This window comes from Lynx rufus, unplaced genomic scaffold (assembly GCF_022079265.1).
Source record: "Lynx rufus isolate CCGP_SWC_20201006 ecotype Redwood Valley unplaced genomic scaffold, mLynRuf1.p SCAF_9, whole genome shotgun sequence".
NCBI classification, from domain to species: domain Eukaryota; kingdom Metazoa; phylum Chordata; class Mammalia; order Carnivora; family Felidae; genus Lynx; species Lynx rufus.
Window position 1 is genome coordinate 108,816,768 of NW_025814897.1, and position 26,975 is coordinate 108,843,742.

A 26,975-nucleotide genomic window follows, 5' to 3' on the forward strand; every position below is an offset into this window, starting at 1 on the left:
GCGGGTTTTCCTTGATTGCTCGGTTTTGGTCCAGTCCTCGAGATGCTCCGCCGTAGCTTTTAGGAAGCAGGACGTTCTCTCCAGAAGAGCGAGTTAACGAGATTTCTGCTTCTTCCCTTCGGGTGTTTGGCGCTTCTCCCAATTAAAATAAGGCGCACCTCCGTGACTGACGCCTGGGACCTTCTGACCGCCTGAGGGCTCGGGCTGTTTGGCCCCCTTCCGTCTCGGTCTCCCGAAGGGTGAAAGGATCAGGGGAAGCTCGTCCTGCCCCTCGATCTCCACGCCGCGGGTTCCTTAGACTCCGGTCCGAGCTCGGTGGGCCGGACCCCCGGCCGCCCCCTGGGTCACCATGAGCGTGTCGGCCCAGCGCCTGGTGGAGGAGTTGCAGATCTTTGACGTGGATTGCGATGAGGCTCTGGCTGAGAAATGTGAGTCCCTCGCCTCCGCCCCGGACCCCAGCGGAGGTCCGCGCTCGCGCTCCGTGTTCCCGATCACGTAGAACCCAGAGGGGGACCGCTTCCAAGCCCCACCTCCCCTAGATCGGACCTCTTGGTCGTTGGGAGGTGAAGAGTGAATCCAGGTGTTGAGATTCGGGATGTGGGGACTTTGAAATGTTTGCAGCGTGCTCTTGGATCCCAACCCAAAAATAAAAATACGAAGCACCACTTTAAATCAACGCAGTTTCGGAAGGGTGCACTTGGGACATGCCAGGTTCAGACTAGGCCCGGTGGCAAGAGCTGGGAAATTATTTAAGCCTCCATAACAGAGCAAGAGATGGGGGGGAGGGGGGGTTTGCAATATGGCTTTTTATTCCTGGCTCCTCCCTTTCCAGCCTCCTCTTTAAATTTCTGCTGATCCGTCGTTTCCCATCAAAGCCGCTGGTGGTCTGTGCTAATATGCCTCCCTTGAGGTGGGTTTCCAGAATTGAATTTGAGCTTTGGTAGGAACTGTGGGGAGCTTGTCAGCTGTTTACAGAGGGAGAAACAGCCTGAGCTGGTCCCTGAACCCCAGTCCCCTCTCCTCCGGTCCAGTGCTCCCTGTTATTGGTCAGGCTCTGGGCCAGGAGCAGTTTTCAATACATAAAACCAGGATGCAAACATGTTAACTTAACGTGAGATACCAGAATAGTCCACGTTCGTATGCCCAGTGCGTTCTTTTCCAAAATTCCTGTTGCTTCCATTTCCCAGAACTACTTTGGTAGTGACGTTGGCACGCTAGGCTTTGAATTCATAATCACTAACCTCACTGGGACTCTAACATTGCCGGTCAGACCATATTTCCCTGATCTGTTCCCCTCTGCGTGTCCTGGATGACTGTTTGCCACCTTCTCCTCCTTTGACATCTTTCAGTCCCACTCAAAAGCTGATGAACTTGTTTCACCAAGGAAATAGAATTGGAAAACTTCCATAAGTTACCACCGTTCCTTCTTCCCACCTACCTCTCCTTCCGAACTATTATAATGAATAAATTCTCCATATTCCTAGCAAAATCCAGACCCTCCACTTGAGTCCTAAATCCCATTCTTTCTCACCTTAAGAACATCACCCCAGTAATTCTAAACTCTTTATATTTTCCCTTTTTCTCGCTCTGAGAGCTTTTTCCCCTAATAGCGTAGAAATGTGGTTCTCGCTCCCCCCCTTTTTTTTTAATGTTTATTTATTTGTTTTGAGAGAGAGTGTGTGAGCAGGGGAGGGGAAGAGAGCAAGGGAGGTAGAATCCCAAGCAGACTCTGTCTACACTGTCAGCACGGAGCCTGATGCGAGGCTCAAAACTCATGAGCCACAAGATATGACCTCAGCGGAAAACAAGAGTCCGATGCTCTACTGACTGAGCCACTCAGGCTCCCCTTGCCCCTCTTTTAAAACATTCTAGGGGCGCCTGGGCGGCGCAGTCGGTTGGGCGTCCGACTTCAGCCCTGTCACGATCTCGCGTTCCGTGAGTCGAGCCCCGCGTCGGGCTCTGAGCTGATGGCTCACAGCCTGGAGCCTATTTCCGATTCTGTGTCTCCCTCTCTCTCTGCCCCTCCCTCGTTCATGCTCTGTCTCTCTCTTTCCCAAAAAAAATAAATAAAAACGTTGAAAAAAAAAATTAAAAAAAAAAAAAAACATTCTATTGACCGCCCCCCCCATTCCAATTCTCTCCTCCCCAATTACACCAAACCTCCTCGAAAGGGTTGTCTATATTTGCTGTCTTCATTTTTTTCCTCCCTCAGCCCATTTCAGGAAGCTTTTTCATCCCCAGCACTTTGCTGAAACTGTTCCTCTCAAGGTCACCAGTGACCTTCACCTAGCTAAAGTTGGGTGAATTTTCAGTCCTCGTCTCAAATTAGCAGCATTTGACGGTCGTGTCCTCTTTGAAACACGTTTTTCTCTTCGCTTCTCAGACACTACACCTGGTTGTTTTCTTACCTTGGTTGTCACCACTTCTCAGCTCGTCCTGAGCCCCAGACGAGCCCCTTCCTTAGTCATCTCAGCCGGTCTCGTGGTTTTTCATCCCATGTGTTGCTCGTGATTCCCAGGTGTACATCTTAGCCCAGACCTCTTGCAGAACTGCAGGCTGGTCCATCCTGCTGCCAGCTGGATATTTAATTGGCATCTCAAACTCCATGTGTCTAAAAGCCAAGCTCCTGTGTGTCCTCACGGTACTTCCTCTGCTGTCTTCCTCACCCTTCCAGGGGCTCAGGCTGAAAACAGCCTCATCCTTGACTCCTTTTTTGCTTCACATCAGCGAGTCCCACTGGCCTTACGCTCAGGATGCTTCCCATCTAGAGCCCAACCACTTCTTCCCCACCTCCGCTGCCACCACCTTGATCCCAGCCACCATCACCTCTCACCTGCATTTTGCCATAATTCTCTCTCTCTCTGTCTCTCTGTCCCTCTCTCTTTTTTTGAGAGAGAGAGACAGAATGAGTCTTCAGCAGGCTCAACGCTCTTCGCACAGCCACGTGTGGGGCTCGATCTCATGACCGTGAGGTGGTGACCTGAGCCTAAATCAAGAGTCAGACGCTTAGGGGCGCCTGGGTGGCGCAGTCGGTTAAGCGTCCGACTTCAGCCAGGTCACGATCTCGCGGTCCGTGGGTTCGAGCCCCGCGTCGGGCTCTGGGCTGATGGCTCAGAGCCTGGAGCCTGTTTCCGATTCTGTGTCTCCCTCTCTCTCTGCCCCTCGCCCGTTCATGCTCTGTCTCTCTCTGTCCCAAAAATAAATAAACGTTGAAAAAAAAAATTAAAAAAAAAAAAGTCAGACGCTTAACCAGCTGAGCCACCCAGGTACCCTGCCATGATTATCTTAATTGCTCCTTCTGAATCTGCCCTTGTCCCCTTTAGTCTATGCTTAACACAGCATCCAGAGTGATCCTGTTCTGTCCAGACTCTCTAGTGATTTTCCAAGTTACTCAGAGTGTTAACCAGGGTAATTACAGTGGCCGGCAATCTGCACCTTCTTGACCCTTCGGCTCATCTTCTGTCTCCTTCCTCCCTATGTTCCAGCCATAGCGGCCTTGCTGGTCTTGCTTCTACCTCGGGATCTTTGCTTGAAAGCTCTTTCCCTGAATACTGCACACCTCACTTCCGGTCTTCACTCACTGAAGCCTGCTCTAATCATTGTGTTGAAAAATACCAACCCCTGATCCCTTCCCCGGCTTTATTTTTCTACACGGCACATGTAACCGTCTAACATCCTACAGATTTTTACTTATTTGTTTTCTGTCTCCAATAGTAAACTTCGTGGAGACCAGGATTCTTCTGTTTTGTTCACTGCTGTAGTCTCATGCCTGGAACAGTGCCTGGCCCTAGTGGGTGCTGAATAAATATTGATTGAATAAATAGAGGATTATTTTCACTTTTCAAGGGGAAGGCTGCAAGCAATGAACTGAGTTCTTACTCATCCAGTTTTCCTTCCTACAGTGGTAGAGCTGTGCATTCTGTATGGACAGAATGAAGAGAAAATGGCCACCGAGCTTATAGCCTTCTGCACCAGCATACGTAACGTTCGCCTGACCTCAGAGATCCTGAGCTCTTTTGAGCGTGAGGTAAGAACAAAATGTAAGGAAACTAATCCTGAAATTCTCTATTTTTGCTCTTGAGGGAAGGCGTTGGGATGTGTTGAGAAGCACAGGCTGTATAATCAGGTCTGGATTCTGGTCCCGATGTGCACTTGGGCAAACTATAGAACGTGTTTCTGGGCCTCCGTTTCCTCTTCTGTTAGTGGTTCTAATCACCCATATTTTTTACGGTTATTGTAAGAATTACACGAGAGTGGGCATAAATCACCTAAAACTGTATGTCGGGTGGTAGGTCTTCAAACCATTGGTTTTGTTATTAGAATTAAGTTCTTAGAAACAAACAGTCACGGGATAACTGTTCCTTTTTAGTCTATCCTGCATCCTCTTAATTCTTACTTTGAGGAATTTTAGATATATGTGATTACGTTTTGAACGCCTACTTCACGGCTGTGAAAAACACTTTCTCTGTTACTTGACTACACAATAATATATATTCATTATCTTTTATTCCTCAGTGTCTGAGCAAAAGATTGCCCAAAGCCTCGCACAGAGCCTCCGGGGATGGTGGGCACGCAGGAGCTAGAGACATTGTTTCCATACAAGAACTGTATCCTTTTCTGCCCAAGGTCTTTGCATCAAGCCACATGCTGTGTTTCATAATTTGTGTAATTTTAAAACAAATAGTAGGGGCACCTGGGGGGCCCAGTCAGTTGAGGATGCGACTTCAGCTCGGGTCATGATCTCGCGGTTTGTTGGTTTGTGGGTTCGAGCCCTGCATCGGGTTCTGTGTCTGCCTCTCTCTCTCTTTGCCCCTCCCCAACTTGTGTATATGTGTGCACGTGCTCCCTCTCTGTCTCTCAAAAATAATAAATGAATAAACTTAATAAAATAAAAACAAATAATAAAAAGTACGTACTGGGGCGCCTGGGCGGCTCAGTTGGTTGAGCATCTGCCTCTTACTTGGTTCAGGTTATGATCCAGGGTTATGGGATCAAGCGCCGCGTCAGGCTCTGCATTGAGCATGGAACCAGTTTGGGATTTTCTCTCTCTCTCTCTCCCTCTGCCCCTCTCCTCCACTGGCTGTCTCTCTAAAATAAAAAAAAAAAAAATTTAAGTACCTACTACTTAGATTTCTTATCTAATCAACCATCGCCTTAGATTTTGGTTGTTTTCCTTAAACACTTTTTTTAGAATTGAAGTGGAGGAAGAAGAAGAGACCCTCTTGAACTCTTACGCCACACCCTCTAAGGTGAGTATAGTGTTTGGAAATGCTTTCTACAAGTAGCATTTTTTTTTTGGTCTTTATTCTAGAAACATTAAAACATTATCGCAACATTTGAAGTTCTAAGGGAGAGGATGAACCACGTATACGGTTCCTGCCACGTCTGCCTTTCCCATCACGGGCATAGATGCGCTTACATAACAGCAGTCCTCGTGACCATGAAGCTACCCTGCTTTTTTTTTTTTTTTTTTTTTTTTCCAGGTAGCATATCATAAAATGTTTACAAATACAGTTTCTCCATAATTACTCTCTGTAAAAGTTACACAGTGTTGTATCAGGCAGAAGTCCTACAATGGAATAATGCAGTTCTGGTGTTGGATCCCAGCGTAAGAGGCAGGATAGGATAAGTGGAATAGTGTTGCCCTCCAAGCCTGACTCAAAAGACCTAGGTGACCTGGGGTGAGTTGTTTTATCTGAGCTGCGGTTTCCTCAGCTCTACGATCGGGGTGCTTTTGTTCATTTACCGAGCAGCTGCTGAGTGCCAGGCACTGTACGGGACCCGGGTGAACAGTGGTGAATGAAACGAGCATGGCTGGGCTCTGCCCTCAAGAAGCTTAAAATGTGTAGAAATTCATAAGCACGGAGCAAGCCTTAATGTTTCAAAGCAAGTTACCCTGTGAGAAGGAAGGTGAGTGGCTCAGGTGTGCCTGTGGCGAGCAAGAAAGCTAAAAACGTGCCCCGTGGAGGTGCTGACACAAAACAGGCACACACCACATACTATGTGAGCCTCCTGCGACTTCCCTTAGCCTAAAATTGAAGAGATCTGAAATCAGCACTTGACTGTCCCCCTAGAGATGGGCTTGTCCGGGAGCCCACACCTTACTAAAAGGTACCTCCGCTCTTGCGTTCGTTCGGGCCAGGAACCCTGGAGACCTCCCCCAGTCTTCCTTCTCTCTCACACCCCACATCCAACTCCTCCACCAGTCCCGTCGGCCCTCCTTCCAGAATCCGGGTCCTCTCCGAGCCCTGTCCACCAGGACCTGTCACCACCAGGCCTGCAGCACGGGCGTCTCCTGAGTGAGTGGGATGGCTTCCCGTCCTGGCTTCTTTCACTCTGTCCGCCTCCAAGCAGTTCACACAACAGTCGGTGCTCCGTGCCCCTTTCGGATGCAAGTCGGACTAGGTTTTTCCTGCTCTCGGCTCTCCCCTGGCTCTGCCATCGTCCCTGATAACGTTCAGAAGGTGTGTGAGCGTCTGTCCGGAGTTGGCCCCACTCCCTTGTCTTCCCGCCCTCCTCCCCACTCTGGTGGTCTTGAGACACATCACACGTGTCCATCTCATATGCCCCCTGCCTGAGGGAACAGCTCTGCCTGCGAGAGCAAAGCCCCCTCCTCTTTCCCTCCCCCGTTTTCTTCTCTTGCTCTATTCTTCTCTGTGGAACCCATTGCCATGAGACCTGTTCTATATTTACTTCTTTGTTTTAGTCTGCCTCCCTCCCTTAGAACGGAAGCTCCCTGCAGAGACGTTCCTTTGTTCGCTGCTGTTTGCCCAGAGCCTGGCACATTGGTAGTTGTTGAAGGACAGCTCTTCCGGATGAGCACGGTGGCCTTGGCTGCCTGCGTAGGATCAGCCAGAATCGTGGGACCCAGCGGGGCTGTCACGTGTCGATCTGACGGACAGCTTCACAGCTCCAGAATTTATCTGATCTGTCTGTATGTCCGGAGCTGATCACGTTCTTGGGGACTGACTCGTGGTAACCCAGCTCTCAGTAGACTGACGCAGAGATCACATGCAAATTCACTTGACTTAATGTGGAAGTATGTACCCTCCCAGCCACGGAGACATCCTACCGAGGACACCTGTTCCTGCTACAGAGACATCTAGGAGGCTCAGTTATGCATCACACTTGGTGACCAGGGAATCAGAGTTGAGTGAGTCGGACTGAAATGAGCAAACAATATGAAATGTATCTGAAGCTCAGGGGAGACGCCGCGTGGGCTGAGCTAGAGGAACGTAAAATACTCAGAACAGGAGCTGGCACACAGAAACTGCTTGATCGTTGTTAGGCCACACATCAGTGGCCTCCTGACAAAATAGTCATGGTGCCGAACGTCGGTCTTTCCCACACGAACGGTGCCACAGTGAGGTTGCCAGGCCCTTGTCGGGTCTCAGAGGCAGGTGTACCTGTGCTATAGGGGGTGAATGTTCCAGTGGCCTTGGTTTATCATCATTATTTGCCTTGTGCAGTTGACAGCGACTCTCTGCCTCCAGGCTCACCGTAAATCCAGTGGTTATAGTCTGGCTTTCCTCATGTCCTGCCTGACAGGGGAGAATGTGTTAGCCCAAGGATTTGAAGTTCCCAGGCCGCCAGCGTTATATTTCTAGCAAGTTAGTAAACTGGCATCCTTGGCCGTAACTTGGGTTTCTGTGTGGCGTGAGCATGTGCTCACCCCGGCTTATGGGAATATGGTACCCTCAGTCACTTGTCCTCGCTGTGAATGAATACTGGCCTGTAGTGTTGATAGACCTCATGAGCTTGGTCAGAGCGCATCCCCAAGAAGCATGACTGGAGTTGGTTTATTGACACAATCAGCTTTCACTGCGAGGGCTGAGGACGAGCACCGTGAGACTGCGTTGTCTCCCAGAGTTACCTCCTCTTGCCGCGTCCTGGGAGACAGACTGTCTTTCTCTTGAAATACTGCCACACCACCTTGGCCCCAGAGTTGGACAGCCCCTGTGTATTACCAGGGTCGTTTAAGAAAATAGTTTGAGAATGTATAGCAAAACCATAAAATCTTATCCATCCTTTGGTCCAGTAACTATCCCTAGTCAGACTGTCCCCTAAGGAAATAATCCAAATTATGGGAGACGCCGTCTGTGTAAAGGTGGGCATCTCAGCATTATTTATAATCACCCAAAACTACAAGCATCCCAGACATCCAGCAGTAGAGAAGTAGTTATGTAAATTATTACGTAGCAATTTAATTAGCACAGCTACTAAAAAGGACAAAGTTTTTGATAATGTGGGGAACTGCTCATAATTAATATAGTGCAAAAAAAGCAGTATATGTAATATTCAAATTAAGATTTGTATTTATTTATTTAAAAAAAATTTTTTTTTTTAACGTTTATTTTTGAGACAGACAGAGCATGAACGGGGGAGGGGCAGAGAGAGAGGGAGACACAGAATCGGAAGCAGGCTCCAGGCTCTGAGCCATCAGCCCAGAGCCCGATGCGGGGCTCGAACTCACGGACCGTGAGATCGTGACCTGGCTGAAGTCGGACGCTTAACCGACTGCGCCACCCAGGCGCCCCAAGATTTGTATTTAAACTAAGATTAAATATTAGAATTTGTATTTTTTTAATTGGAAAAATATTAAAATACTATTAAAAAAGAGTTATTGTAGGGGCACCTGGGTGGCTCAGTTGGTTGAGCATCTGGCTTCAGCTCGGGTCACGACCTCACCGTTTGTGGATTTGAGCCCCAAGTCGGGCTCTCTGCTGTCACTGTAGAGCCTGGAGCCTGCTTCAGATTCTGTGTCTCCCTCTCTCTCTGCCCCTCCCCTGCTCATGCTCTCTGTTTAAAAAGTAAAATAAACATCTTTTAAAAATGGTTATTGTGGGCTGGGCCGCAGCAGTCTCCAGCCGTGGGCAGGAAGCAGAGGGGTGAAAAGAAAATGGTTATTGTATAAGAGTGGTAGCATAAGGGTCTTTTGAAAATCTAATTTCCATTCCAGCTACTTAATGACGGTCTTGAGTCCGTACTCTTGTGTTCTGTCCCCAGTCATCCCCAGCAGATAGCCGTAGTGGCATAACTTCTGTACACAGCCAGGAGGAGCCCAAGGGCAGGGAATCCACCGCAGGCCAGCTGGCCTCCTGGTCGTGGTCCCAGCAAGGGTTTTGTCTTTGCTCTGTCACAGTCGTCTGTCCTAGACTTTGGGGAGCGATGAATCTCTGAGCTGTGGGTTTCATCCTCCTTCCTGGGCATATCTTTGGATTCTTGGTTGACGAGAAAAAAACCAGAAAACAGAAGTGACCGTCAGTGAGGTGTTTGCTAAATAGTCTCCAACTATGAGCTCAACCGTGTTATCCACCTGGAGTTGTTCGTATCTCTGATTTTGAAAACGTGCGGGGGACTTTGCCAAAATGAGTAGTAACGTGGTCCCATCCCTTCTGAGGAAACCGTGGCCGCACAGGTCAAAACCGTACACGTCGCAAAACTCAGCAGCTGTACTAAAGCAAAGAGGTGGGGGAAGAGAGCGACCACGTGAACAATTTGACAGGACAGATTGCCTGCTTGGCAGTCTTTTTCTGGGAAATGTTGGTACTTTTTCATTATTGCCTTCAAAATGGGGACAGGATTCTGATGGCTCTTGGTCACAGCCGCTACAGATTTCTATGTGGGCTTATGCTTGGAGATGGGGCCTTAAGAACAGAACCAACCCAGTCCTACCTCGTGCCCTACATTTGGGCACCATGCTTCTCTTCCTAAGGGGCTGTATACACTCGGTTAGCAACTTGCATCTACAGTGACTGGGATTCTGTCTTCTGTTTTGTTCCTAGGGTTCTCAGAAGCGAGCTATCGCCACCCCAGAAACCCCCCTAACCAAAAGGACTGTGTCTACTCGGAGCCCCCATCAGCTTCTCTCGCCGTCGAGTTTCTCTCCAAGGTATGGATCAGAATGAATCCAGCTGCTAGACAGCAGGCCTGCCCTCCCCTTTCTCTGGTTATCGCGTGGCTGACTCTACAGAGTGACCCTACAAGGTGCAGGTGGACATGTACCTCCGCGGTGCCTGGCCGGAGAGCCTTGTTTCTCCCTGCCCTCCCTGCCTTCTCTTCCTGTGTGGAAAATTACCGTGTCTTCCAGTAGTTAAGGAAACTCACTTTCCACCCACTTTTCTGGGGCTCATTTCCTAGATCAGGAACTGATATCTTCTGTGGAAAACAACCTATCTATTCAGAAGTCCTGGAGTCTTAGGAGTCTTGCCAGTCGAGACAAATAGGTTTCCACCTGCCTCTGTTAGTTCATTTGTTGTTGGGTTTCTTCTTCTTCTCTTAAGCTAAAGTATTTAGTTTTTAAAAAGAAAAGCACGTCTCTGCGTTCATAATGTTGTGTAACCCGTTTATTGTTCCTCTCTCAGGTTACAACTAGTTTCTGAGAGGTTGCTTGTCGATGTGACTCTACACGGACTTAATTGGCATTTTTATCCCCACTGCCACCTCTGCACATAAATCCACAAAGATCACATGTGATTTTTTTTGAAATCCGTAAATGACATGTCTTCTATTGGAGAATCCCATAGGTGAGGGCCCTGCCGAGTCGGAGAAAGGTTTTGGTGTTGCCACATCAGGATGAGGCTAAGAAGCAGTCACGTTAACCGTTTAGGGAAATACTGACTGCCATCGGCCACCACCTGTGCTTCGGATCACGTCTTCCAGATTCAGCAGAGCTTAAGATTTCCCAGCTCCTTCTCTTGAGAAAGGAGGTGATCGCAATCATTCCAGATGAGCAGTCCTTGAACTCTGATGGACAGTTAACGCCAGCTTGGTCCACTCCTGCTCTCAGGTTTCGGACGTGAGCTTTCTAGACTTCCAAGGGCATCTTTGAAACTTGCTGTATAGACATGGTTCTCATGAGCTGAACCAGCACTGTCACAGCGGTTATAATCTCTAAATAAGCAGTCGCTCAAAATGTCATGGCGTTAAAGGGCCGGTGGTCATGGCTGTCCCACAGAGTTGCTCTGGGAGGAGCTTGGAAAAGTCGGCGATGCACCGCCTAGGCATTTTTTAATGCACGCTAATAAAGCTGACGTCAGAGACTGGTTTGGTAATTTATGAAAGTAACCTCTAAATTATTCAAGCAGAGGCGGCCCTGGAGAGCGAGGTGATTAATTGAGCTCATTTTCTGTAGCCTGTCTGTCCAAAGAGGGACTCATAGCACCAGTTGCAACGTCACCCACATAAAACTGGCCCCTGCAGAGTCTCGGTGCATTAAATGAAGACGGTTTGAAATAGACCTCTCTGTGAGCTGTGTGCACGACCAGAGGATTAGAGGGCCTCACTGTCATCCAAGCTGTTCAGCAGTATTTGTGTGTTTTTGTTTACCAGTCAGTGAGAGGAAATATGAGAACTTGTCAGTTGAGCCTTGAAGAATGGGAATATTTGTTCACCAACTGACTGAATTCATTACATCTCCACCTCCGTAGACACTGGGGAAAGTTGATTAATTCCTTTTAACTGTGTTTTATTGGGGTGTCTACCTTAAACTACATCGTGAGGTATTAGATGTGCACAGCAACTTTGGGCTTATCCACAGCCAGGCTCTAATGGTATTCTAATAAGTGCTAAAAAAAAAATCGTAAGAAACCAAGGAAAGTGATACTTGAAACTTGCTTCTTAATCAGTTCAGCGTTTGGTTTGGTTTGGTCTCGCTTTGTTTCATTTGAAGCCAGGAGAAAACCCTTTAAAATCTGTCTCTGTCTCTAAACTTACCCTCATTCCTGGAATTCCTTAAAGGTCCGGGTATATCCGACCCCATTAAGCTGATTAGATTTAGAAAATGTGAGGCCAGCTTGACGTTTGTCCAATCCCCAAGGTGACCTCATTGTATTCCCCTCTCTCTTTAGATACGAGTATAGTAATATTTACCTGTTTTGCTTCCGATCAGTGCTGCTCCCTCTCAGAAGTACAACGCGAGAAGTAACCGCGGAGAAGTGGTTACCTCCTTTGGCTCAGCACAGGGAGGGTCTTGGTCTGGAAGAGGAGGGGCTGGCAATATCAGCCTGAAGGTCTTGGGGTGTCCAGAGGCACTAACCGGGAGCTACAAATCAATGTTTCAGAAGCTTCCAGATATTCGAGAAGGTGATTGTTTTTCCCTTTGAAATTCTGGAGCGGTGTCTGGGTGGCTCAGTCGTTGAGCGCCCAGCTTTGGCTCAGGTCATGATCTCATGGTTCGTGGGTTCAAGCCCCGCATCAGGCTCTGTGGTGACACCTGAGAGCCTGGAGCCTGGATTCTGTCTCCCTCTCTCTCTGCCCCTCCCCCACTCACACTCTCCCTCCCTGTCTCTGTCTCTCTCTCTCTGTCTCGAAAATAAATAAAACATTAAAAAATTTTTGTTAAGAAAGAAGTTCCAGAAGCTATAAAACCACCTGGAAAGGTATAAAGTAACAAAACTTTAGCAAGGCTGGTAGAACAAGTCCCAAGGTTGCCTTTGAATACAGAAGTCGGTAGGTGTCCTCCAGATGCCCCTGTTAGTGGAGGGACATGAGTGGAGGGGATGCTCTCAGTAATTCTCCCAAGTCACTTTGCCTCCCTAAAGAAAAGTGCTAAAGAAAAAGCACGCAACCATTTCCCAGTGACAACCACTTGAACTATGTCAAAAAAGCCCAAGTGAGGTCAAAGACACTCACGGCTTCTTCCTTGTAAAGAATGGAAGACGCTCCAGGTTGGGCTTGACTTCCCCTAAACCTCACTGATGACCAAAATAAAAGGAAGACTGGGTTGTGGGGATCCGTGCTGACTCTCAGGGATTCTGCCACACGATATGTGGCCAAATGGAAGGCCACTTCAGCAACCCGATTTCGAGAGATTCGTTAGGCTTTAGAAAGACGTCCTGGACGCCCTCCTGCTTCTGGCTGACTTTAATATCTTACAGTGTGCGGTATTTTCTCCCCTTGGCAAGTGGAACGTCCTAAACGCGATACTTTTTCCCCTCTGGGATTTCAGTTCTGACCTGCAAGATAGAAGAACTCGGCAGCGAACTTAAGGAACATTACCAGATTGAGGCTTTTACTTCCGTTCTGGTCCCAGCTCAAGTAAGAATTGTTCTACCAGTTCCTCCCAGTTACTGTTGTACTTTTTGACTGATGGGGAACAGGCATCCTTCTTGCGTCCTTTTTTACGTCTTGTCTACATTCTAGTTAGAACATCCGTCTTGGTCGAATTTGATAAAATGGATCCTTCTGAAGAAAGACCTACAAGAACTGTCGGGTTTTGTGACCAGAGACGGTCATTTTCTGTGCACTTGGTTAGGGTCTTGTGCTCAAGCAAAGACTGAGGCCTTTTCCTTTTAGTGGTAAGGCAGGTGCCCCCTGGAGATTTCCTACAAATAGAAGCATTCAGTTATCAGGATATGAGGACAACGGCAAGGATAGGGAGTCTAGAAGCGGTGACTCCTAGTCTCTCCTAATCTGGTCTCTGTCCTTAGGAACCAACTGTTGCCAGTAGTATCTTGAATGGTGATATCCTCTGGCATATGGATCAGTGCTTTCTCTCTAAAACATTTTTTAATCTAAGGGGAAATGTGTTCTAGAACATTCCTTATGGTACTTCTGTCATTGTTTGCATTCGGAGAAGATTGACCAGTTGGGGAAGATATGCAAAACCATGTCATAGAAGGAAGTTTGGGAAAAGATTAGACTTCCTCAGTCGGCCCCCAGGAGTGGGAACAGGATAGAGGAAGCCCCGGGGAGAGAAATTTCAGCTCAATTCAGAGAAGAACTTCCTGTTAAGAGACAATATGGTATGTGGTTAAGGATATGGCTCTGGAGCCAAACTTCGAACCAGACTTTACCCACTCTTTGACCTTGATTAAATTATGTAACCTGTTGGGCTGATTTTTCTCATTTGTAAAGTGAGTACAATAACAGTATCCACAGTTTCACAATTGTGAAAATTAGACAGGTTAATACACGTAAGCCTGTAGAACAGTGCCCGATGTTCATGAGCTCGATAGACCTGAGCTACTGTTAATAGTCGAACTCTCCAGAGATGCAGTGGGCTGCCTTGGGGTGCAAGTTTCCCTTTACTTGAGATGCTCAAGCTTAGGTGGCCACTTAGAGGGGCTCAAGCATGGGGGTGGGGGGGGTGCAGACAGACCAAATGCCATCTGAGTGTTCGTTCTTCTGCCGTGAGAGGCAGCGGAGATTCTCGTCAATATGATGCCCCGCCAAAAAATATTTGCCGTTTGGGATTTGCTTCGTGACTTATTCTGTTGACCTCAGGTTTTGAGCTCCTGTCCCAAAGACTGTCATTCTTTTGTTACACCTTCGGTAGGAGCCTGTCACTCTGCTGGGCCAGATTGGCTGTGATACCAACGGGAAGCTGAACAGCAAATCCGTGATTCTTGAGGGAGACCGGGAACACTCCTCAGGGGCTCAAATTCCAGTGGATTTATCTGAGCTCAAAGAATACTCTCTGTTTCCCGGACAGGTGAGATGGGACGCGCGAGGGCTGTTCACCCCGTAGTACGTGTAGCGGGCTGCAGCTCTGGGGACGAGCGTTCTGTCACCGGCTGCCTGTCACTTTCAACCTGTGGCGGTGGGGGGTGTAGCTAGAGCCCAGGCTCATGGGGATTCCAGCTTTCCCCCAGTGCTCTGACCTCGGCTCTGGGATCTGTTGCCGGGGTCCAGCTCCACCCCACAAGATGTGTCATTCTGGCCACATTCCTTATCCTCTTGAAGCCAGAGTGTCTTCATCTCTAAAATAGGAATAATAATTCTTACCTCATAGGATCATTACAAAAAATTAGGTCATCCGTATAGAGCATAATTATTACTAATACAACCCCTTTGTTTTCTTTTTTCTTTTTTAAATTTTTTTATTTATTTTGAGAGGGAGGGAGAGAGAGAGAGAGAGAGCAAGAGTGAGTGAGCACAAGCAGGGAAGGGGCGTGGGGAGGTGGCGGGGCAAGAGAGAATCCCAAGCAGACTCTACACTGTTACGAACCATGAGATCACGAACTGTGAGATCATGACCTGAGCCGAAACCCAAGAGTCAGACACTTAACCGACTAAGCCACCCAGGCTCCCCAGCCCCTTTAATTTGTTTTCTAAAAAAGTACCCCACGTTTACAACTACAAAATGAGATAGCTGGACTTAGTACCTAATTTTTTTTTTTTTTTTAAGTAAACTACCCCCAACGTGGGACTCAAACTCACAACCCCAGGGTCAGGGGTCGCATGGTCTACCCACTGAGCCAGTCAAGTGCCCCGATACTTAATAATTTTTAACTGTATCAAAATAGTTTATTGCTGACTTGTCATTTATCTCCCGTTCTGCTTCTTGTCCTTCAGGTTGTCATTCTGGAAGGAATCAACACCATGGGGGGAAAACTTATTGCCACCAAACTCTACGAGGTACCCCGGCAGTTGCCCAACCCCCAACCCCCCCCCCCCCGCCCCGCTTTGCTGCCGGCACAGTACATGCAGTTCTGACTGTCCTGGAAACTCATCCCTTTTGAGAGCCTATCTGTTTGCTTCCCAATTCTCTGTAAAATGGGAAGCTGCCTCTAGGCCAGGGGTCAGCAAACCATTTCTGTAAAGGGCCCGAGAGTAATTATTTCAGGCTAATTTACAGGACATACGGTCTCTGTCACAATGACTCAGTTGTGCCGCTGTGGCATAAAAGTGCCATGGACCCCCCATAAGCCAATGAGTGTGGTTCTGTGCCAGTGAAACTTGATTTATAAACACAGGAAGTAGCCAGACTGCACCCATAGGCCCTAGTTTACCTATCCCTGCTCTAGGTGATAATCCTCCACTGATTTTCACATAGTGCAAGCAAAAGCCTCAGGTTCCCTGCTGTCCGGTCCTGGCCGAGGGAACTGGTACTTTAAGCACCTGTCTTGAGTTATATTATGAGATTAGCCGTGACCTCCCATTACGTGCATTTCTTGGTCACTCTGAGCCATATAGAAGAATGGCAGGTATCATCAGATCTGTGAGCTTTTAGCTCCAAGGAGCAAGACTGAGGCTGCTTTCTTATGCATCTCAGCCCTCCCCCACCACCCTCCCTCTCACCTGCAAATGCTATTTGCCCGCCCCCCTCCCATGCCGGTCAGGGGCCACCCCTTTTTTTAACCAAAGATGGTGCCTGGGGTAAGGCCTCAATTTAGCTTTTCTCCTGTCTTTAAGGGTGTGCCGCTTCCATTTTATCAGCCCCCCAAAGAGGATGAAGGTAAGTCTGGGTCCAAACGTTGTTTTGCTAACAGTGAATATGGTGGACGAGGTTCCTCAGGCCCTGAGAAAACTGCAGAAGCTGCCTGGGCGCACCCTGGCGGAGGCTAGGGGTGACAGCAGATTGGTGGCTTCACAGGCGCTTTGTGGAAGGCCGGGGTCCGAGCCCAGTGGGCGTTGCCACCTGGGTTCTGGCTACAAGAGGCATGCCATTTGTATCTGGAAGTTACTTTATGAGAGGGAAAATAGGAATAGTTTATATAAAAGAATTTCTTTGAATGCACTGTGTTATCCTGGATGGGATCCGGGAAGAGAAAAGGGACATTAGTGGAAAAGCTAGTAATACCCAAATAAATTCAGAAGCTAAGAGTAACGAGCCAGCGTTAATTGCTACGTTTTGACAAATGCACCATAATCGGGACGCTGGGGGCATTACGACATTACGGGACGCTGGGGGAAAGGTATATATACAGGAGCTTGGTGCTGCCTTTACAACTTTCCTATGTTTCTAAAGTTATTCCAAAATAGCAAGTTTATTTAAAAATTAGACAAATTTAAGAAACAAAACATAGAGGAAGGGAAGGAAAAATATAAACAGAGGGAGGCAAACCACAAGAGACTCTTAAATACAGAGAACAAACTGAGGGTTGCTGCAGGGGTGCTGGGTGGGGGGATGGGCATTAAGGAGGGCACTTGGGGTGGGCACTGGGGTGCTATGTGTAAGTGATAAATCACTAAATTCTCCTGAAATAATTATTACACTGTATGTTAACTAACTTGGATTTAAATAAAATTTAAAAATTGAAAAAAGTAGACAAATTCCTAAGGAAGCCCAGAGTCATTTGATAACTAATCTAGAGGGGAAGGGACAAAAAGAAGTGTTAACAGACTGCCTCAAAATAATTCAAAGCATTTTTGAAAGCAAAGCAGAAGACTATTGAGGACTCACAATGAGATGGCTGACGCCAGGGTATTGTCAACCCCCTGTGCACATTGATAGTGATGAGGTCATTCTTGGAGATGACCTAGAATCAGGAATGCAGTTTAGGAGTTTGTGACATTGCCCATTGTATCAGAAGATAGGTGTTTCTGGCAACACGAGTAGTTTGGTGATATTAGGTCCACTTCAGGGGGTGAAGCGAAATTGACATGAGATGCCCGGAGCCTCGCTGTATGCCAGGGAAGCCTCTGGAAGCGGTTGAATAGGTTATTAAGAAACATTTTTGACCAAGGTGTTGAGCCGGGCACTCGTGGAGACAGAGTAAGTCAGGGCCTCGTCCAGCTGGCACTTGGTATTTACTCCAGGGTTTACATCTCCTCTAGGCTCCTCAGAACCAAATTTAACTTTGTCCTCTGCCCTATCGTTGCATGAAACTTACTCTTCTCCCTGAACTGTCCATCTCACTTCATGGGGTTCCTGCTCTGGTAGACCAGTAACGGCCCCCCCCCCCGCCCCGGTCCCTGCAACGTGTGAATATGTTACTCTATATGGCAGAAGGGACGTTGCAGGTATGCTTAATTTAAGAATCCCGAGTGGGGGGGTTAGCCTGGACTGCATAGGTGGGCCCAGTGCAATCACAAGGGTCTTTGTGAGTGGGGGGGGGGGGAGGAGAATGATCTGAGTCAGAGATAGAAATGGTAGGCTACCGGCTTCGAAGGTAGAGGAAGGTTCACGAACCGAGGAATGCCAGGCAGCTTCTAGGAGCTGGAAAAGTCAAGGAAACAGTTTCTCACCTGGAGCCTCCAGAAGGAACACAGCCCTGCCAACACTGATTTTAGGACTTCTGACCTCCAGACCCGCAATAATAAGCCTGTGTTGTCTTTAAGCCACTAAGTTTGTGATCATTGTCCCAACAGCCATAGGAAGCTAAAACACGTTGAGAAGGCAGGGATCTTCGGGTTTTGTCAGTGAGAGCCACAGAAACTGGTTCGGACTTAAAAAGAGAATTTGTTAGGGGAAATCCAGCTAGCCCACAGGTAAGAGAGGCAGCTAGGAGCGCAGACTTAGAAGCAGGGAAGGGCCTCACAACTCGAGGTATCCGGCTAGCAGGTATTCCCCAACTATGCCGCCCGGTTACGTCTGGCTGGAATAGGTCAGCTCCACCCTTTTTTCTGTTCTTGGATAGTTCACCTCAAGATTCCAGAACCAGGGAGAAGAGCGTGGATGGCTTAAACTGGTCAGACGTCTGTCTCCGGGCCAGGGGACGACAGTACACTTAATTTGCAGCCCCCAGACTGCTTTACGGAGGAGAGGGCTGGCTCTCCCAAAGGAAAGCCGATGCTGTGGGGAAAAGGGCAGTGTGCGACAGGTGGCCAAATGCCACGCCTCTGTGCCGCTCACGCGGGAATCCCATTCCGAGCCTCACACCCGGCCCATCTGGACTCCTCCGTGGACCGCGTTCGGCAGCCACACGGGACCACCAGATGTTCCCTCACGCCAAACACACTCAAACCGCACGCTCTCCAGGAGACTGCTTGCCCTGGCTCCCGGAAAATCCTACTTACAAGCATAAGCAAAGCGAAATAAGCCAGTCACCAAAAGATAAATATTGGGTGGTTCCACTTACATGAGATACTTAGAACGGCCAAAATCATGGACAGGAGAATGGGGGCGGGGGAGGAGGAGTTAGTGTTTAATGGGAACAGAGTTTCAGTTTGACAAGATGAACAGAGTTCTGGGAATGAATGGCAGCGATGGTTGCCCGGCATTCTGGATTCTTTTAATGGCACTGACACGTACACTTAAAAATGGTTAATATGGTAAGTTTTATGCTGTGCTTTTTTTTTTTTAATTTTTTTATTTATTTTTGAAAGAGAGAGAGACAGAGCATGAGCGGGGGAGGAGTCGAGAGAGAGGGAGACACAGAATCCAAGGCGAGCTCCAGGCTCCTAGCTGTCAGCACAGAGCCCGATGCGGGGCTCGAACTCACGAACTGTGAGATCATGACCTGAGCTGAAGTCGGACGCTTAACCGACTGAGCCACCCAGATGCCCCTATGTTGTGCTTTTTTTACCCCAATAAAAAAGGGAGGTAGCGCATTAGCAGACCTCACCTTGATCACGTCTCTCCCGATTGCTTCCTCCCATCGCTCACGTGTGCTGCTAGCAAACCGCCTGTCATGCTCTGGCTATTCGCGTACTTCCCCGTCTCTAGCAGCTGATGGAATATTCTTTGAGGCTGGGAATGAGGTCTTATTCTTGGATTCCCAGAATTGTACACCTAGGGAGACTCTCAATTAATTGAATCCTGGGGCGGTTTTTTCCCTAATCGTCCTTTCTGCCACCGTTCCGTTTTCTTCTAATCAACACCTCATGATCCTTTCTGTCTTAGATTTTGAGCAAAACGTGGTCCTGGTGGCCTGCGGGCCATACACGACCTCCGACAGCATCACGTATGACCCCCTGCTCGATCTAATTGCCATCATCAACTGCGACCGGCCAGATGTCTGCATCCTGGTAGGAAACCCTCCTGGGACAGCTTCGTTGGGCGGGGGGGGGGGGGGGGGGGGGGGGCAATGGGAAAACTGGGGAAGAGACTTTGGGAAAAGGCCCAGTGTTGGTAGGAGGCAGCCCCTGTCCATCCAGGGTCACAGCTGGGCACCCCCACCCCATCTGCTACCTGTCCCGGGCTCCACGCGCAGCCCGGAGGGACAGATAGATCCTGGGCAGAGAACCACTAGGAGGGTATGTGAAGGTGCTCACAGACACTGTGTGGTTCTGACACCTTTGTTTCTCTCCCCTTGGGCCTGTTGCAGTTGGGACCTTTCCTGGATGCCAAGCATGAGCAGGTTGAGGTAAGTGGCCGGGGCTGGGATGGGCAAGTGCCGGATTCTTGCGTTCAGTTGAGCCCTCGCTGTTACTTCCAGATTTCGGAGTTTACGCTGCATCTGTAACAAACCTAAATTAATCCCTGTGGCTAAACAGAAAAACATTGTAGCGGGGCATTTTTATAAAGATACGGAATTTGAAGGCTTCACTTCCCCAGCACACAAGGCCATTTGGAAGCTGGGGGAGGGAAATACAAAGCTGTGAGTCCTGGTGTCCCCTTGGGACACTGCATGCGGAGGCACAGGGCACTAGCTCGGATGCAGGTATCCGTGGGTCGCGGAGCCGCATGTGCAAAAGCGCCCCACCAGGCTGCTGCCCTCAGCTCCTTGCCCCACACCATGCTGTCCCTTGGTGCATAAAACACAAGTGGCCCTTCCCAGGGCATCTCTCGGCCGAGAGTTGGTGCCTCCTACCCTTCTCTCTGGATATTGTACCTTCCACAGAAAGGATTTTGAGACGCTCTTCCTTTTAGTCTTTCTCTCAGCTTACATTCCAGGGGATTTGGAATTCCTCCCCCATCTCCTCTCCTGCCCCCTGGTAGACTCCGCTCCTTGAGGACAGAGACGCGTCTCTTTCGTCTTTGTATCCCCTCCAGCTCCTCGCTCAACAGCTGGCCCCTGAGGTCACTAACGTGTTAGGCAGGTGAATAAAGGCCACCGCCTACCCTCTAGATCGGTGTCCCTTCTTCTCTTGCAGAACTGTCTGCTGACAAGTCCATTTGAAGATGTCTTCAAGCAGTGTCTACGGACAATTATTGAAGGGACACGAAGGTCAGAATTCAGAATGTTGGACAGAACCTTAAGCTGCCTAGTTTCTCCAGGGCTTCCCAGTAGGAAGCTGAAACTGATGGAAAGCAATGGTAGCCCCTACCCCCTTCATCCTTTTGAACTACAGAGATCGGATCCAACTCTTGACCCTCAAGTGCACCGACGCCAGGTTAAGAGGCATCTCTGTCAAACACAAAGATAAACACACTTGACAGGAAAACGCTTCATAGACTTTCGCTCTTCCCTTGCTTGTTCTTTTACTTCCTTCCTTTTTCTCGCTCGCCTTTGTATAAGCTCATTCCATGGGAATCTTCCCAGCTGATTCTGAGAAGTGTTTGATGAGTTACCCAACAAAATCCCCAGGGGCCCCAAACATCTTGCTGCGCGAGTGATTGTTTTGGGGTGAGCCCAAGTCCTTCCCCGGCGTCAGAGCTTCCCTGGGTTTCGAGGGGCACTGCTGACGGCCAGGAAACCGTGGTAGAAACTCCCAAGAGGGTGGGACCTTGGATCCTCGCCGTAGACCAAGGGGAAGGGACGGTGAGAGGTCACAGTGGCGATGAAAGAGATGAGCGGTTCTAATTTGAGAGAAAGGGCACTGTTCCAGGAAGAGTCTAAAGCTGCATGTAGGAAGTTAATCAGGAAGCTGACCTCCTCACTTCCTGTCCCTGCCCTTCCAGTGCCAGGGTTTGAAAGGAATTGGGGTAGGTGATGGATCTTCTCCTCCAGGGATTTGCTCGCCTGTAGCTGAGCTCATAAAAAATACACATTCCTGAGGCTAAGCTTTTAAAAACGAGTCTGTAACAAAGGTGGTTCTCAAAACAAGATGTATAATCTTCCGCCCATCCGCCGTGAGAACTGATCCCAGAGTCGATTAGTCGTAATACTACCTTCTTGTATGGGCAGCACGGCCAGCGTGGTAGGCCTCGGGGATGAGGGAAGACACCCTCTAACTTACCTGCCAGGGGACTTGAGTCGTGCCAGTGACAGCCTGCATGCGACTGGGTCTCCCCTTCCCCCCCTCCCTTCCACAAAGGAAGACCATACAGTGCCTGCCCTCTTGCCTCCCACGTTGTTGTGACCCTGGCTGGGTTCATCAGAGCTGGAGAGCGCCCAGTGCTCCTCCTCTGAGATCACCCCCCTGCCCCCTCCCGGCATCCGGGAGCAGGGCCGGTGTCCCCTTATTTCGGGTCCCCTGGGGATGGGCAGGGACCTGCATAGCAGTGCCCAGTGGGCTGGGTGCTGTCCCTGTGACATCGGGTTCTGTTTTTGGTTCCTCGCCCCGTGTGGTGGTGACAGCAGTGGGACAAACAAAGAACAAATGGGGCATTGTCACTGTGGGGTGAACACCCAGCGCCGCCAGGCACTTTCATCTGTGGCCAGTGTGCGCCTCATGGCAGGGAGAGCCACCCCCCCTTCCCCTAACTGTATATAAGTGGTCAGCGTCTCCTCGTTAGGGGAATTTATTTTTATTCCTGAGCGTTCAGAAACGCGGAGCACAAAGCTGATTTATCAGTAAAAGCCAGAACTATTGAGGAAGCACCCCCTCCACAGAGAGCTGAGCCGCAGAGGGAGCGGCCGCGGGGACCCTCCCACCGTGATGCCTGAGGGCTGTGCAATGCTCAGCATAGTTGGAATTTTCTTTCGGATCCCTCCCCCTACAGCCACTTCATAACCATGAGCGGGAGGGCTGTTTTCTCCTTAACCGTTGCTCTTCCAGAACCTTCGCTGAAACAGAGGGGCCAGCTGCACAGCCGCCTTTCGTGTCCACCACAGACTGAGCCCGTGGGGTCCGGAGCACGGCGAGTCCCATTCGGGTCCCCCCGCCGGGCCTTGGGAAATGATAGTGCACTTTTCCATGTCAGAGGGACCATAGCATGCAAAGTATCTGTGGTCTCAAGATCCTTATTCTCTGTTGCAAAAGTCTCAGTTCACACTCTGAGCAGGTATGACAAACAAGTGACAGATGTGACCACAATCACCAATGCCTTTATCCCTGTACCTGTATCTGGGAAGGCCACACGTTTTAAGCAAGAGAGGGAGCTGGCAGGGAGAGCTGTTGGTGAGTCTTGAACATGCCCCCAAAGTGGCACTTTGCGCCTGTGTGGTTTGTAATAGGCCCCACTGCCAAGCACCGCTGAGGGAACCAGGGAAACAGGATTTTTTTTCCCCCTTTCCTCTTTTGTGTGGCTGAGGAGGATAAACAGTTGGGTCCCAGAGTTCAGGGTTTTTCTTCGATTACATGTTGTCCCCTAGAGATTCCCCCCTTCTGCCTCCGTCAGGGGGAATCGTTGCTTTTGCTGTTGCTGTTAAATATTCCTGTCACTTTGGCAACACGGGCTGCTGAGAAAAACTTGGGGCCTCGCTTCCGCACGCGAGAGGCACGGGGCTGGCTCGGGGAGAGGCCACCTGCGTTCTTCCCCATCCCGCTGAAGGTGTTTCTGTCTCTGTCGTAATTCAGACCGAGCGTTCTGTCGGGAGGGTCTAGTTGGATCCCTGAACGGGAAGGCCGTGTGTGCAGGCGGTCGGCAGGCCTGGCCTCTCCCCGGGAAAGAGCCCCGGTCAGGGAGACTAATGCCCGTGAGCTGCATCTGTTTGCGTAGCGCGAAGACGCAGAACTTTGGGTTCAGCTCTGACTCTTTGGTCTAAACCTTGTCTTTCTAGATTTTCTATATCCCAACTTCTCCCCCTTTTCTGCCAAACGGTCCCATCCCTTCCCCAGTAGAACATCAGAAGAAAGTGGAACACCCGGAAGGAAGCATGTCCTGGGTGACCTGAGCCTCGTTGAGGTAGAAGGGTAGAGATGAGAACAGTCGTCTTTTGCTCAGTGTCCCATGGGAAACAGCACCTCTTCTAGAATTCAGTTCTGAAGTTCCTCCCTGGATGTAGGCTCTCGTATTAAGCTGCGACATCTTCAGTCTGTCGTCCAGCTGTTCTAACTCAACTGCGCTCGTTTTTCTCCCTCTTCTGATGCTTTTTTTTTTTTTTTTTTTGCTTTTTTTTTTTGACAAAGTAGTTCTGGCTCCCACCTCGTCTTTGTCCCATCGCTGAGGGATGTGCACCACGAGTCCGTGTACCCACAGCCACCCTTCAGCTACCCCGATCTGCCTCGAGAAGACATCAAGGTACCAGCATCCTTTCCCTGAGAAGCAGGCAGCCCGAATCCAATGTGCTGCGGGGGACCCAGCTCTTCCCCCTAAGCGGAGGGAGGGGGGTGCCTTTTGGGGGCATGGATAGGGCCTGAATTTTAAGCTTCTCTCTTTTTTTTTTTTTTTTTTTAACATTTATTTATTTTTGAGACAGAGACAGAGCATGAACGGGGGAGGGTCAGAGAGAGGGAGACACAGAATCTGAAACAGGCTCCAGGCTCTGAGCTGTCAGCACAGAGCCCGACACGGGGCCTGAACTCACGGACCGCGAGATCATGACCTGAGCCGAAGTCGGCCGCTTAACCGACTGAGCCACCCAGGCGCCCCTTAGGCTTCTCTTTTTAACAAGCGAATGTGATTTACTCTCTGTTGGTTTGCTCCCCCTTTCGGTGGTCTCCCCAGCCCTGGGAGACGCCCCACTTTCATGGGGAAGAAGTTTCTAGCTTTGGCGTACAAATGCTCGTCTTGCCCCTTCAATCTAGCGAGTGCGGTTCGTGTCTGAGCCCTGCACCCTTTCCGTGAACGGAGTGGTCTTCGGCCTGACGTCCACGGATCTGCTGTTCCACATGGGAGCCGAGGAGATCAGTAGGTGAGAAGCAGTTCTGGGCCAGCAGGCAGGGCACTGGCTTTCTAGACCAGAGAATCGAGGGGCTGCTTGGCAGCCTTGCCTGGGAAGTCCCTAGAGCAGCACTTTGTGCCACACCCTTTGGCCATTAGAGTTTCTCTGTCCCCAAGACAGCAACTGGATACGTTTGTTTCTGCTACGTTCGTCTGCAGTGTCGGAGACCCCGAAGAACCACGTCTTTGTGCTTCCTTTATAATCCTAGAAGTTCACCTGCTTTCCTTCCCCTCCCACCTTCGTGACCTAGGCAGGAGGGGGCGTCCCTGCTCCGGGAGAATGAACAGGCAGCCTCCCTTACCAGAGCAGGTGTCGTTCTGCAGAATCAGACCCCGCCACACCTGCTGAGCGTAGGTCCGGCAGTTCAGTTCCCCCGTCACCGGAAGGAGTGTGAAGCAGTTGGCGTGTTGGGCGAGATGGGTGTGCGCTTGCTGGCTGTGGTTGAGGGTCACCCCGACTGCACGCCCCCACCCGCTGGTGGGCCCCTGGCCCATTCTTGCACGCTGCGGTTCTAGCCAACGGCCCGCTATGGTCTTGTCACCAGGGATGCCTGCCTTTTCCCTCCGCAGCCCGGTGGCCGGCTCCCCTCCTCAGGTGGGAACAGACCGAGCTCTTTGGGGGTGGGTCTTTGAACTTCCCCAGAGCTACCCTCCCGTCACCGCACACGGGCCGCGTAGCTTCCCCCTAGTTTATGACAGCCTCGAGTCCTCCCCAGAGAGAAACAGAAGCTGAAAAACAGGGCTGTGCATTCCGTTTCTTGCTTCTCTTCCTTCCCCAGTTCTTCTGGAACTTCAGACAGACTCAGCCGAATCCTCAAGCACATCCTGACCCAGAGGAGGTGAGCCGGCTCTCTGTAATAACTGACCGTGAAGAGTGTGCTCCGGGGTCCAGGGCTCTGACCGATTTGATTGGGAGCGCCTTCCTTGGGCCACTCCCAGGGAACTCTGCCCTGCCATGACAAGCCCGCATTCTGTCCCCCAAACACAGAGGAGCAGGAAGGACAATCTGAAAGCATGGATGCCGAGAGGGAAGCCATGCGGGAAGGGTGGGGGCCGGATCAGCCACTGCTGACTGTTTCTCTCCGTGTCTGTAGCTACTACCCGCTCTACCCTCCCCAGGAAGACATGGCCATTGACTATGAGAATTTCTACACCTACGCCCAGCTGCCTGTCACCCCAGACGTCTTCATTATCCCATCAGAGCTGAAATACTTCGTGAAGGTGGGTTTGGACTCTGCTTTTTCCCAGAAATGCCAGAACCGGTCTTTGACTTCCCCTTCTAGACCACTGATCCTCGCTCTTCGTGCTGGGGACGGTGGCCTCGTTTGTTTGGGAGAGGTGGTAAACTAATCTGTTAGTAAAACGTGTAAGGAAAAAGGCATCTCCCTGCTTGCCTGCGCCCCAGAGCATGGTGCTCTGTCGGCCCAGCCTGGGAGTCCCAGGGGCGGGCAGGAAGCCCCTCAAACAGTGGCTGTCAGCTGGGGCCATGTCAGGGTGACCTGGAGAGGTTTCACACTTGCACTTGCCTGCCCCCGCCCCTGAATTCGGATGTGACCTCCAGGGGGATTTCAGCCCTTTGTCTCTTTATCATCTATGCCACCCGAGGCCTGTCCCCCCCCCTCCCCCGCCCTGCTCCGTGGTGGGTCCCTCACAGGGGATCCTCCCGACCAGTACCCCTCTGGCCAACCCAGAGCCATTTCGTCCTCAGGAGGTAGACATTTGTCCCCAAGTCTGGGAGCCGATTGTTACCCTGCCGGTTCACCTCCTTCATTCTGTTTCAGAAGCTCCTAAGGAATTCAGGGTTTTCCAGTAATAAGTTAACAGACCAGACTTGAGATGGGTTCGGCCTTCCTTTCCATTTTATAAACCCCTCGCTGGGGTGTGACGGTTAGATGATTCCAGCTTTCTCACGTCGGCCCCTCTCCTTTCCCCAGGACGTCCTCGGCTGTGTCTGTGTGAACCCCGGGCGCCTCACCAAAGGGCAGGTGGGGGGCACCTTCGGCCGACTCCTCCTCAGGAGGCAGCGGGCTGAGGACGGGGAGGGGAGGCGGAGTCCGTGTGCGGCCGCCCAGGTGGTCAGGATCTGAGGCCCCGGTGCTCCATCGTCCCCTGTCATGCGGCCTCGCGGACACGTGAGCCCAGGAGCGGCCGTCCCACAAGAGCCCAGGCGTGGAAAGGTAGAGGAAGCAGGCAGCGAGCTGGAGGAGAGGCTGCGGGGTCTAGGCCTGGCGGGCAAGGCCTCGTGCAGCTGGACCCTGACTCTGAGTTGAACTTCCTGGGAGGAAAGCTGCTGTTTCTTCAAGTACACGCAGAATCCAGAGAGAACCGGCCGTGGACGCAGCGTGCTCCGAAAACGCAAGAAGGCTTTTTGATTTTTCTACTTGATATCAGACATGGAAACAACTTTTGGAGAAGTAAAAGTAAATTCTGAGGAGAA

General features: G+C 50.2%; 1 protein-coding gene across 2 annotated transcripts; it reads left to right on the top strand.

Moving 5' to 3' along the window:
• POLA2 (DNA polymerase alpha 2, accessory subunit) lies at positions 1 to 26,975 on the top strand. 2 transcript variants are annotated; one of them, XM_047071681.1, is made up of 18 exons: positions 1 to 428; positions 3,903 to 4,027; positions 4,516 to 4,607; positions 5,192 to 5,249; positions 9,786 to 9,892; positions 11,891 to 12,084; positions 12,950 to 13,038; positions 14,279 to 14,434; positions 15,298 to 15,360; positions 16,138 to 16,180; positions 19,511 to 19,635; positions 19,935 to 19,973; positions 20,704 to 20,777; positions 23,788 to 23,896; positions 24,403 to 24,509; positions 25,318 to 25,377; positions 25,633 to 25,759; positions 26,473 to 26,975. In XM_047071681.1, exons 1-18 carry the CDS (start codon positions 350 to 352, stop codon positions 26,623 to 26,625), a joined length of 1,800 nt encoding a protein of 599 aa, XP_046927637.1. In that variant the 5' UTR covers positions 1 to 349; the 3' UTR covers positions 26,626 to 26,975. The 2 variants fall into 2 exon arrangements, with proteins under 2 accessions (XP_046927637.1, XP_046927638.1); XM_047071682.1 differs by having other exon boundaries at positions 25,658 to 25,759; positions 26,473 to 26,560.